The 13078-nt window shown below is 28.4% G+C and overlaps 1 protein-coding gene across 2 annotated transcripts in view; it reads left to right on the top strand.

Annotated features, from left to right (window-relative positions):
* The window catches only part of LOC107438007 (zinc finger RNA-binding protein), a 36015-nt gene that overhangs the window by 337 nt on the left and 22600 nt on the right, over positions 1–13078 (top strand). Inside the window, exons 1-6 of one of the 2 annotated variants that reach the window (XM_043049147.2) lie at positions 34–350; positions 6641–6827; positions 9534–9612; positions 10533–10730; positions 11608–11867; positions 11950–12129. In XM_043049147.2, coding sequence (XP_042905081.1) covers positions 328–350; positions 6641–6827; positions 9534–9612; positions 10533–10730; positions 11608–11867; positions 11950–12129 — 927 coding nt within the window. In that variant the 5' untranslated portion in view covers positions 34–327. Of the gene's footprint in view, positions 1–33; positions 351–6640; positions 6828–9533; positions 9613–10532; positions 10731–11607; positions 11868–11949; positions 12130–13078 lie in introns of those variants that run through there. The other variant, XM_016050165.3, reaches the window with a different exon arrangement.

Below are 13078 nucleotides of genomic sequence, written 5' to 3' on the forward strand. Positions count from 1 at the left end.
ATCGCTATACTTACTGTGATACTATTGTCAATCATTACGTCTGCGTCTGACTTCATTTCGGGATGCCGGTGTAAGATGGCGGCAGTCTAGTTCATGTCTGCGATGAAAGTGATTAAGCATATTATACAAAATAATAATTTATTAAAAAACTCCCTAATTGTATTATCATTGTTCAAACTTGATTGTCAAATGATTGAAGATTCTTAATCTTCATCCTTATTGTTTATTTTATCAATATCTTCGGTAACTTATTGCTATTGTGCGTTTTCATTAAACCTATTCTATAGCAAAATTTATTCAAGTTTATTTGTTCAAAAATTATGTAAAATGTGGCGAATGATTGATGATGTGTAAGTACAATAACCAAGTTATTGTTATTTATGTAAATAATTAGAGAAATTGATGTTATTATTCTATATTATAGTTGATACTTTAGAGTTGCCGAAAGAGCCATTTTTCGGGAATGAGAAATGTTGAAAATTAATATAATGTACTTTTTTTTTAAATTTTAACTATTTCCTGATACACTTTTTATATAAAAATGTATATTTCCTTATTTAATGTTTATCTGTTCGTTTAATCATAAAATTAAGATATTCGCCTAATAAATAATGACCTTGCATTCTCATATCATAGTTCCTATGTTATACCATAGATTTTTTTGATGACTTTTTTTATTGAAAAAAAATTAACAAAAGCAAATTTATGCTATTTTTCTTATTAAACTGCTTTTGCAAAGCTGTTCTTCATTAAGTCCAGTTTTCTAAGAACATAAGTATCTGTAACACTAAGATTTTCAGTTATTTTTAAGCAAGTTAGAAACTTGATACTGTATGGAGTTTTCTATTAATTCTTATTAGAGCTTGGTAATATCACTGGTAATGTTTTTACATAGAAATGTTACTCATGTTATAAAGAATTCTTACTTTCATCTTTTGTGTTTTGACTGTCATGAAATCATCTGGATAGAAAAATAAGAATGATATCCAAGCTAATTTACTTCAATGTGTATTAATATTTTCAGTGTTTTGGCTGAACTCATTTATTGTATTAACCCTTAAATAAATTACCGATGCAAATTAGCACCTTAGAGAAATGTTTGAACATCTATGCTAGAACTAGAACTGAGTAATGCTACTTATACTCTGTTCAACGAGAGCTGTTAGCGATTGTAAGCCAAGCCATTGGATAATTGATCTTACCTTTGACTGGATAAAGTTATGACAAGCAGCCCTAATCTGACTGATTGTAAAAAGAAAAAAAAAACCACAGACAGGAACTGCAAATGGGAGTAATGTTGGCTATAGCAGCAATCCTTAATGTTTACTACCACTATCAGTTATCTTTGAACAACATATTGGTGATTTCAGATGATATAACCATGTCAGTACCTAATCCAATTATTTGAAATAAAGAAGGGTTTGTTAAAATGAGAATAAATTAAAGAAAAATTCATATTCACTATGACTTGAGTTTTACCTTTCCCATTCCATGATATTTTGTTTACTATCTCAAATGTAAGGCTGTTGTTACAACTATCAAATTTTATCTTTATAAACTTTAAGCATAGGATAGAAATGCAATCTTAAAATTCAGTATTACTAAGCACAGAGTTGGAATTTTGGACATCCTAAACTGGTTTTGGACAGGACACATGGGTTTTACTGTCTTAAAGTGTCCAAAACCTTGAACTTTGGTAAAAGCTGAAAATTCAATAGGTGTAACCATTGTACACATAATAATTACATGTATCAATAAATCAGGGTTGGCAAGTTTTTGACATGTGACAGTTTTTGACAGTTTAAACTGTCACGTCAAAAACCTATATTCATATGTGAAAATCTATATTCATGTGAAATTTAAACCTATATTCATGTGAAAATCTGCAATGATATTATTAAGAAATTTATTTATAACCAAATTTAGTGTATAGTATAGATTATACTAAAAATTAGACATTTTTAAAGATAAACATTAGCAGTTTTGTACATTAGACATCTTCTTTTAAAGAAAAATCTTTTTAATATTCTTTTAAATCTTCTTAATAATCTTTTTAACATAAGACAATACAAATTTAAGTGCTTTCTGTTAAATACACAGAGTAGTTAGTGTCGATTTACAGTATATTCAGCCTATTCATTTACTATGCTGAAAATTTAGTTTATCCAAATACTTGTGAATTTCATTTTGCTGAATACGATATAGTTTTGTTGAATATCTAAATATTCAGCTGTTGAATAATTACTTCTTGCTTTCAAGATATGCATTATTTGTATTCTTAATACAAGTGGAGAAAAAAAAATTAAGAGATAAAAATTGTTTTAAAATGATAAGTGTAATAATTATAAATAAATATAATAAACAATATGAATTATATTTATCATTATTCATAAATATAACTACTTTTAAATTCAAATTAACATACTGGATAATAAAGATATTCGGTATAACATTAAAAAAATTTTTTATACACTTGTATCAAGTTTGTATTTATACAACATAACTTGTAAGTTCCTTATAAATATTAGTTATATGTTCCTTATATGTCAAAAATGCATAGTAATAAACTTTTAATTTTCTTAAGTATCAAAAAGAAAAAAAAAATTTTTTTAAATATAAATATTTAAACAATTTTTGTGCAAAATTTTTCTGCACATGCATTTGAATATAAATTTCTGAGATTTTAAATCTGTTATTTTACCTTAATTTTAATTAAAAAATATTTTAAAACCTGCTGATTACCTATAGTATAATTAAATTTCAATATAATGCATGGCAACTGTTGGTAGTTTTGAAGTTTATATATTTTCTTGGCAAACTTCAGTTTTTGACATTTTTGACGGTTTAAACCAGTATTATACCCTTGTCATGTCAAAAAACCACTTTTTGACGTCAAAAACCCAACCCTGCAATAAATATTTGATATTTTTTATACAATTTACTTTGACTTATTAAAGGAAAATAATATAATAAAAAAAGGTTTAACTTTTTAATCCTTCAAATATAAATATGCTTTTAATACTGATAAATAATGTTTTTGCATGTGGATAAATCAGAGCTCATTCTAGGCAGAAAAAAGGGCAGGATGCATAAGTTAAAAAAAGGGCATTATTATTCTAAAAAGGCAATAATTTCTTTCTATGGGCTTTACACGTTTTATTAAAAAACATTGTAAATTAGTAAAAGAATATATATATTTTTTTACTTTACCAATAGTAGCAAAGCAATCATATTAATAACTAATTTTTATTAATAAATGAATTAACAGTTTTGTAGGGCATAACATCAGTTTCAGTTACTGACACAGGTGATGTATCACCACTGTGCTAAAAGAATCGAACATGAATGAAATAAAAGTATTCTTGAATAGTACTATAGATAAATAAACCTGTTAATGACTAACCAGGTCCAAAAAAAACTTTTTTTTTAAATTTGCGGGTCTTAACCCTAAATACTTGTACACATGACTAAAGAAGCACCCATGCAAAATTTCAGTTTATTTCAAGTACATTTAGAGCAGTGTTTCTTAACCTTTTCGGTATAATGGACCCCTTTTAAAATTTTTTAAGAAGTCACGGACCACCCCCTGTGAAAAAAATTATTGCAAAAAACATCAACTATTAGAAAACATTTAATTTTAGTATTTTAATAGTATACAAAATTTTTAAAATTTAAATTTTTAATGTGATGGTTGCTGCTGCTTTTCCTTAACTAATAAATTGGATTGGGGGATTGTATTCGACATAGCAACGCGCATATCATGTTCAACATTCAATCCATTTCGATGTTTTGATTTTATTGTCACAAGTGTGGAAAATCCCGCCTCGCAAAGATTCGCTGTAGCAAACGGAATTATAGCTGCCATAGCTCGCTTTACAAGCAATGGGTAGGTTTCCAAACATTTTAAAAATTAGGAGTTGTCAGCGGACCCCCAAAATATGACTAATGCACCCGTTAGGGGTCCATGAACCACAGGTTAAGAAACCCTGATTTAGAGGTAGCTTTGAAATTTTTACTTTGAAACCTTAATAAATAGTGATAATATGAAAATTATTTTTTTATTTATTTACTTATTTTCATAAACAATGGTCATATATTATGATAAATATAATTACTATATAGTTAACATTTTGCTTCTTGTTTTGGCAACACCAAATTACCTTATTTGGGTTTGGCAACACCACATTGTTTGTTTACATCTGTGACCTGGTGAGATTTTATTGAAACAATGTCAACAAACAAAATTAGATTTAGAAAAGACTCTGAAATTTGGTTACTTGGTTTTCCCATAAGTGAAATAAAAGGATGTAAACTACCTTCCATTAATGCAGTACTAAGAAACTTCTTCTTTCACCATGAGACAAAAACAATACATGAAAGTGCAAGTCACACTGTTGATAGTGTGTTGACCTTCTGGAATAAGGCTAGAATTCCTACAACCGAAAAGCAGAATGCAGTAAGAAAGTTAGAAAAATTAGTTGAGCGGTACCAAAAATTGAAAAAGAACAGAAATCGGCGTACGAATACTCTAGAAGACAATGAACAGAAGTTTATCAAAGAATGCAAGATGTTGTGGGATATTGCTCATGTCGGTGCTTTACAGATGATAAGAATTGATGAGGATAAGAAGTTTTTGCTTAAACAGCGAGAAGCATTTGAAGGCTGTATGTTATCAGTCGACAGAAAACTTGAGAAAAATTCAAGGCATGTGCTTTGACACTACATCTTGTAACACTGGTATTCATACAGGAGCATGTACATTATTGGAACAGAAGATTGGAAAACAGCTCCTCAGTTTGGCTTGCAGGCATCATATTTAAGAAATCATAAATAGTGATGTGTTTTCTGCAGTATTTGGACATTCTAGTGCACCTTGTGTTCTCATGTTTAAGAGATTCCAAAGTCACTGGAATTTTATAGACAAATCTTTTTTCAAATGTCCAGAAGAAACAATAGTACCTTCAGAAAATTGGAAAGTATTAAAAGAAGAAGCTATTCAATTTGCCAAACATAATCTTACATTCAAAACAAAATCATTGGCAAGAAATGACTATAGAGAGTTTTTAGAACTGACTTTGATTTATCTTGGACAGGTGATCTCCACAGGACAGGTGTATCTTGGACAGGTGTGCTCCTGGTGATCTTTGATCACCAGGAGCATTCCATCATGCATGGTGAATGGCCAAAGTTATTTACTGTTTAAAAATATACATGTTTCATGAACAGTTTAAGCTCACACCAAAAGAAGCTAAAGGGTTGAAACGATTCAATGATTTTAGCACACACTTGTACATGAAAGCCTGGTTTCGCTGCTCTAACGCAGCTGATGCACCTTTCATAGACTTAGAATTTTTGAAACATTTAAATTTGGTGAAAAATGAATGCAAAGAAATCTCAAAAGCTGCAAGCAATGGGTTGAAGAGGCATCTGTGTTACTTAAACTGTGACTTAGTCATGCTCAGCCTATTCAGCTGTCATGTAAGCACAGAAGATAGGGTTTTAATGGTTGATAAGTTGTTTAAAATAGATAAACATTTAGAAGATGTAACCAATGCTTCTAAACGATTAAAGGAAAAAGAAATCGGAAATGTTAATGAAAAATCATTGTATGATTTTGTTAATGAAATATCTTGGATGATATTTAAGTCATTGAATATACAAGGCGATTTCTTACATTCGTCCCCATCGGAATGGAAGAAATTTGATTCTTACCATGATGGTGAAAAGAAAGTGAAATGTTTAAAGACAGTAAATGATTGTGCAGAAAGGGGCGTAGCGCTCATTACAGACTACAATGAACTGATAATTAAGGATGAAGAACAGAAACAATTCTTACTTCAAGTTGTGGAATCCCACAGAAAAAAATTTAAGGACACTAAAAAAACCACACTTGTTCAAAATGTATGATTTTTTATTAGGATTTTCTTCATATATGCTTACTAATAGATATTGTGTTGGCTCGCTCCTTTGTATTTTATGATATAAATAAGAAATATGTATATATGAGTGTACAATTCATGGTTTTTGATCGGAAAATACAAATAAAGGCATAGTGTCAATGTGTTTTTTGTCATTTATTTATATGAAATGCACAATCCCAAACTTTAAAGTCTTTGAGCTACCTCTAAATGTACTTCAAATGAGTTGAAATTTTGCATGGGGGCTTCTTTTGTCATGTGTACAAGTATTCAGGATTAAGACCTGCAAATTTAAAAAAAAAAAAAAATTTTTGGACCAGTCTACTAACCAAGCACTTAGTCCCTAATAACTTAACCTGTATGGCAAGGTCAAACTTCAGTTATGTACTATTGAATGAGAGGACCAATTGAACTTGATTACTGATTTATCTTTGTTTAATGTTTAAATTGAAGATTCAAACAATATTAATAAAACATTATACTTTTAAAAACAAATATTCTCTAGTAGATTTAATTATCAATATGTTACTAGTTCTATGTTTATTTTACCTTTTAAATATTGTTCAGATAAAATTGTGACATAATTTGAGTAAAAGGGTTTTGGACAGGATGGTTTAAATTAAACCGTGGATTAATCCATTCTATCCTAAACCTTGCCAACCCTCACTAAACAGAAAAGTATTAAAGAACTTAAAGAAAGACTTATCCCTTAAATTTTTTAGAACTGCTACACCAACAGCAGCAAATTATACCACCAACCAAGCAGCGACTGCTGGCTACACTGTGCAGCATTCAGCTCAACCCTATGCAGCTGCTGCTACTGCTCAGCGCTCCAGTCAGTCTGCATATGAAAGTTACCAACAACCAACACATGCGGCTACTAATTATCAGTATGCTTCTAGACAACAGGTAACCTAATTCTTTTAAGTTAGTTTTTTTTTTTTTTTTTTTTTTTTTTTTTTTTTTTTTTTTTTTTTTTTTGGTATTTACTATTATAAACATAAACAAATAAGTACAATATTTTTAGTATGATGTAAGCTATTTCAAAATTAAGAAAAAGAAACTCAATGTAAAGTCCAGGATTGATTTAATCAAGTTTTAAAAAATATTCCTTCTTTAAAACTAACAATCTTTGTAATGTTGTGTATCTTGACGTGCTATAAAATTAATTTAATTTCCGTCTTAAAATTTTTAGTCATTTTTTACAAATAGACTACTTTCTGGTAGTGACTACGATGGGGGAATTTTTTTTCTTTTGTAATAATATACTATAAAAAGTATTATAAATCCAAGATAGGTGACATGGTGAGGAAATAAAATTTTTTTTAACGTATTTAAAATAATTATTTTAATTAATAGATATAAATGTCTGTCAGTTCTTAACTTTTGTCACTTTTCTGTGTGATAGATACCCGGTATTGTAGAAAACTGATTTTCTATTTTAAATTTTTATATTTTAAGAGCGATTTGTTCCTATTTTGCTTTAGCTTTTGTTAACTTTCCTTTTTTTCAGCGTTTTTATTTTGGCCCCTCAGCTTTATAAAAGCACTCCTTATGAACAGTTTTTTTTTTTTTAAAAGACAGCATTGTGAAAAATTTGAATTGAGACTTTTTAGTAAGTTTTTTATACCTTTACCCCATTCCGACAATACAGCTAAATTATGATTATTTTTAAATAATTAACCAATTATTTATAATTAATAAAAACTATTTATTAATGTTTTTTTTTTTAATTTTTTTTTTTTTTTTTTTTTTTTTTTAAATTTTGCTATTTGTTATTTAGGTAAATCACTTACATCCAAACAAATGTCAGTGAATTAGAAGCTCGTTTGCTATTTGTTTTGAATTCTTGCCAATGTTTAACAAGCTGCAAATATATATGCTAAGAAAAAGCTGATTTTCAAAAATTTCAAATGTTCTTGAATTAAAGGAATTTTGAAAGATAGTGTCCTTTTTAAATTTTTATCTATTTTTATTTACATTATATAAAGTGTTAATTTTACTGTTTTCATGTTACGTTTAATTTTTATAATTAATAACTCTTATGTATAGTAGTTGTCTTAGGCTTGCAGACATATGATTTTAAAAAAATCACTGATTTTTATTTTTAAAAAAAAAAAAACAATTTTGTGTATAGTCTTGAACATTTTTTGTATATTAAGTTTCAAACATAAACAAGTAAGTAGACTGTTCTATATATTTCTCAGATCTCAATGTGACTCATTTGCTTTTAAAAACAGTTTACATATTATATTTATAGTTCATTGAGCAAAGAAATGCAGAAGATAAGCTTTTAATGTTAAAACCCATTTCTGTAGCATTAGATAAAATGCAAAAAGATAATTGTAGTTTATCAAATGTTGTCAACATCTGGAAAAATTTAAAGGAAACTCTGAAAGATTCTAATAATAATTGCTGCAAAAATTTTTTTACTAAACGATATGAACAAGCGTTAACACCAGCTCATTTCCTAGCTTACCTCTTGGATCCTAATTCTGAAGTACAATGTTTAACACTAAATGAAAAAGATCAAGCTGTAAACTTTGTTAAAGAAAAGTATGGAGAAACCTCCTTATTAAGTATTTTGCTAAAATTCATTGTACGCTCTCCTCCGTTTAATGGAACTTTGTTTGATAAAGAATCTCTAGAATCTTTAAACATCTTGGAATGGTGGAAATCAATTGCGCTTCTAAAGAACTGTGTAGGTCAAAAAGAGTTTGATGCAATACAGTTGTTATGTACTGCAAAAGGAACAACTGCAGGGATAGAGAGGATGTTTTCCACTTTTGGACTTGTACATACTAAACTACGGAATCAATTGGGTGTAGAAAAGGCAGCTAAATTAGTCCTTATGTTTAAATCTTTAAATAAAACTAATTAAATGATTGTTTAAATAATTTGATATTGTAGATGTAGAATTAATAATTATCACATATTGTTTGATAAACAATTTCTTTCTTGATTTGTAGTTTGAAATCACTTTGTTATTGTTTATTTCTTATTTCACCTTTTGCTTTTAAATTATTAAGAAATATTTTGTTGATAATGGTTAGTAATGTTTATTTCCAATGTATACCATAAGTAACAATAGTAATACAATACAACTTTAAATCTATGGTACACAAAATTGATTATATTCCATAGAATTGAAATTATAAAAAAATCATGATTAAAATCAAAAAAATCAGATTTTTTAGATTTTTTTAAAAAAATCATGATTTTTATACACCCTGGCTGTCACTACATTAATGTAGTCTATTTGTAGAGAATGACGCTGTTAATTTTCTAGTTGTTATAAAATGTTTAGTTGTGTTAAATTAATGCAATCTACTTTTTTTTAATCTTAAAAAATTTTTTGCCATTTTCACCACTTTTTCTGTGAAAATCCATTATTGAAATAAAACTATAAATATCTAAAAATTTCTGTTGAATTTTGGAAATTAAACCAAGATTAAAGAACATGGTCAAAAATATAGAATGGAGTTAATCTAGGCAGATGATGTCATAGAAATTGTAACTTTTAAATTATATGCTTGCTGTATTCACAATATTATACCTAATCATTTTAACATGTAATTTTTTATTTAGTTAATTTTAACTTTTTCAATTTTTTAGACGACTTATGACAAAGCTCAAACTTATTATCAAGCACAGGTACCTTACTCCACTACTGAGACACCTCATTATCAAAACGGTGAGTCACTTTTGTTTTAACTAATCTGCATGTGTTCTGAAATATGTGGTAGAAATGTTAAGAGTATCACTAGTGTTCCTCTAACATCTTTCAGGGATGAAAGACTTCCGCGAAAAAGAGGATATCCTCTTTTTTCTCCCAATTTTTAAAATTTCCGACCATGTTCCAAAAAGTAAAATTTTTGGGGAGTCCAATTAGAGAAACCCAAGGTCCCCGAACGATAGTCGGATTACCGAGACTTCTGCTATAGAGTGGAAAGGAGCCTAGGCGTTTCGTTTCGACCGCCGATGTTTGAATTTTTTTGTTTGACTGATTTTCGGAATTTTAAATATTAGGAACTGCGCCGGAGTCTGCTAAAATTGCGACTCTTAATCAGACGATTTTAATATCATCTATTTTCGATTTTAATATCATCTATATTCTTCAGTGATCATTAAAAGAGGTCTTTTTCAGTGATCATTAAAAATATTTCTTATTCTTTATTTGCTTCTCATTCTTATTATTTAAATTAACTTCTCATTCTTACTATTTAAATTACTTCTCATTCTTATTATTTAAATTTCTTATTTGACCTTTTTCCGCATTTTGTGTGGAGATTTGCCCGGTTGCTAAGAGAGGTTTTGATGCTCTTTTCTAAAGGTTTCCTACAATAAAAAGTGTAAGTGGTCATATATATAGAGAAGGAAGTTACGTAGAGGTGGTTGTTCCTGAAGGTTTCGCTGTAACATGCGAATTTCTAAACTACATGAACTTTCCATAGATTTTTGCTTCTTGCCTTTAAATTAAAATTTATGTAGCCCATTTTTCGCATCTCAAGATAGATGGTTCTCAAATTTTAGAAAACTTGGTTTTTGAATCTATGTATAAAGATATGTGTTTTAATGAAACTTGATTATAATGAAAAATATTTTTCTTTTTAGTGAGTAGTAATAAACCAGTATATTCTACAACTAATGTTAATTATAACACTCGTCAAGCAACAACAGCAAAAGCACAAACCCAAAGTGCTCAAGCTTCTGCTACAACTTATCTGTATTCCACAGGAGCATCTACTGGAAATAATACATCTAATTATAGTTCTACCTATAACAGTTCACCAGTTACTACGACCTATTCTGGTATTTAAAGTTTTTTTAATTCTGTAACTTTAGTTTTTTACATTTTATTATTCAATCTTAATATCCAACAGGTATATATTTATTATGCTGTTTGTCTTTCTTACAAAGATCACTTAGATGATTTTTGAAAAAATAATCTAGTTATTAGAATTAATGAGCTTTTTTCCCAACATATGCCATAACTTCTAATTGCTACCTGTTTATTTTCTTATCTACATTAGTGCATAAAAAATCATTTTTATTTTCATGAAAACTAAAAGTATTTGAATTAATATTGTTATAAAATATCGATGGACCTTTATATGGATAGATTTTTTTTTTTTTTAAATTATTATTGTTCAATCTTACCTTTTTCCAACATATGCATAAGCCATAACTTCTAATTGCTACCTGTTTATTTTCTTATCTACATTAATGCATAAAAAATCATTTTTATTTTCATAAAAACTAAAAGTATTTGAATTAAATATTGTTATAAAATATCTATGGACCTTTATATGGATAGATTTTTTAAAAATTATTATTATTCTATCTTAATATACAACAGATGTATATCTATTATACTGTTTGTCTTTCTTACAAAGATCACCTAGATGATTTTTGAAAAAATTATCTAGTTATTAGAATTAATGAGCTTTTTTCCCTACCTATGCATAAACCATAACTTCTAATTGCTACCTGTTTATTTTTTTATCATTAATGCATAAAAATAATTTTTATTTTCATAAAAACTAAAAGTATTTAAATTAATATTGTTATCAAATATCTATGGACCTTTTTTTCTGAAAAATGTTTGTGATTTCATTAGTTTGAATAATGTTTGTGGTTAATGCACTTGCAATGTGTAGTGATTTTTTTTTTTTTTTTCCTTCCCCAGCTTCTCCAATGTATGTTCAGCAATCTTCAGTAGCTGTGCAACCTGTACAAACTGTTCAAACCAGTATTGTTCAACCTACTCAGCAAGCTCAAGCTATTCAATCTTCTGCTGCAAGTGCTGTGGCAACAACAAAGCCTCAGGCTAACAATTGGATGTCATTTAAAAAGGGACCCTTAAGAATGGCACGTCCTAAGTTGCCACCTAAACCCCAACAGCTTCACTACTGTGAAGTTTGTAAAATTAGTTGTGCTGGACCTCAGGTAGTGCTTTATTTAAACCTTTGTGTGTGTGTGTTAAGCAATTTATCAGAATTTTATTTTAAATTTTCATAATTTTGTTTAGACATACCAAGAGCATCTTGAAGGTCAAAAGCATAAGAAAAAAGAAGCTGCTGCAAAAGCAGGTACTGTCGTTCACCATGTTTCAAGGGGTGGTTCAACTTTAAAATGTGAGCTCTGTGATGTTACTTGTACTGGGTCAGATGCTTATGCTGCCCATATTAGAGGAGCCAAACATCAAAAGGTACTAAGAAACCTTTTCATTCTTATTTTTTGTTTTGTGTTTTAATTAATACTCCAGAATTTTCGCTAGGAATAAAAAAGGGCAAGGCGCTTCCTCTGAAAAAAGGACACCGTTAAAATTTATTATAATGTGCAATATTGTGTAATAACTGAATTTTATCCTCAATAGTTTTTAAATTATCCTCTTATACTATTTCATGAGTGTATTTCGAAAAGTAATTCTCTTTCATTATCAAAATAAAAGGAAAATTTGAAGTTTTTAAAAATAAATGCATATAAAATGCAAACTATGTAGATTTTTTTCCCCAAAAAGGTAAACTAGGAGAAAAGGAGAAGAAAAAGATATTTGTTTAAAAAAAATAGCTTTAAAATATAGGATCACTTAAAAAATTTTAATATCTCTGAAAAAAGATACTTAATGAAAATCAAGCAGTTTAGAATAATCTTAACAAAGTAAATATTTCTAATAGTAATCAGAATTAAACCTATAAACACAGTTAATTTTACCAGAGTGTAATTATTATTTAAACAGTGAATGCTTTTCAAAATAGAATATGAATAATAAAGGAGTGTTTTTCATAGATGGCTGCTAGTTTTCACATAGAATGCTCGTCTATAGGGTTCAAAAGGCAGGCAGAGTGGGTTGCCTTAAAGGTGAGATTACTGATGCTCAATGATATACATGCCTGCTAAGTCTCCTGTATTTTACGATCTGTGTACCCTTATATTCTCGCATTTCTCCATATTTGTTGAAGAAATATGAAATAAAAAATTGGCAATAACAGTTTTAATAGTTTAAGTAATTATAAATAATGGTTTTAAAAAAAATCTTCTTTAGATTAAGATTTATATACATATTTTTTACTTCGCTATGTGTAAGTGCTTATATTATTTCCAATTTTGAATTTCTCTTTTTGACTTAAGCGATGTATTAAAACTTTACTTGTAGC

This window comes from Parasteatoda tepidariorum, chromosome 10, assembly GCF_043381705.1.
Source record: "Parasteatoda tepidariorum isolate YZ-2023 chromosome 10, CAS_Ptep_4.0, whole genome shotgun sequence".
In the NCBI taxonomy this organism is placed as follows: Eukaryota; Metazoa; Arthropoda; class Arachnida; order Araneae; family Theridiidae; genus Parasteatoda; species Parasteatoda tepidariorum.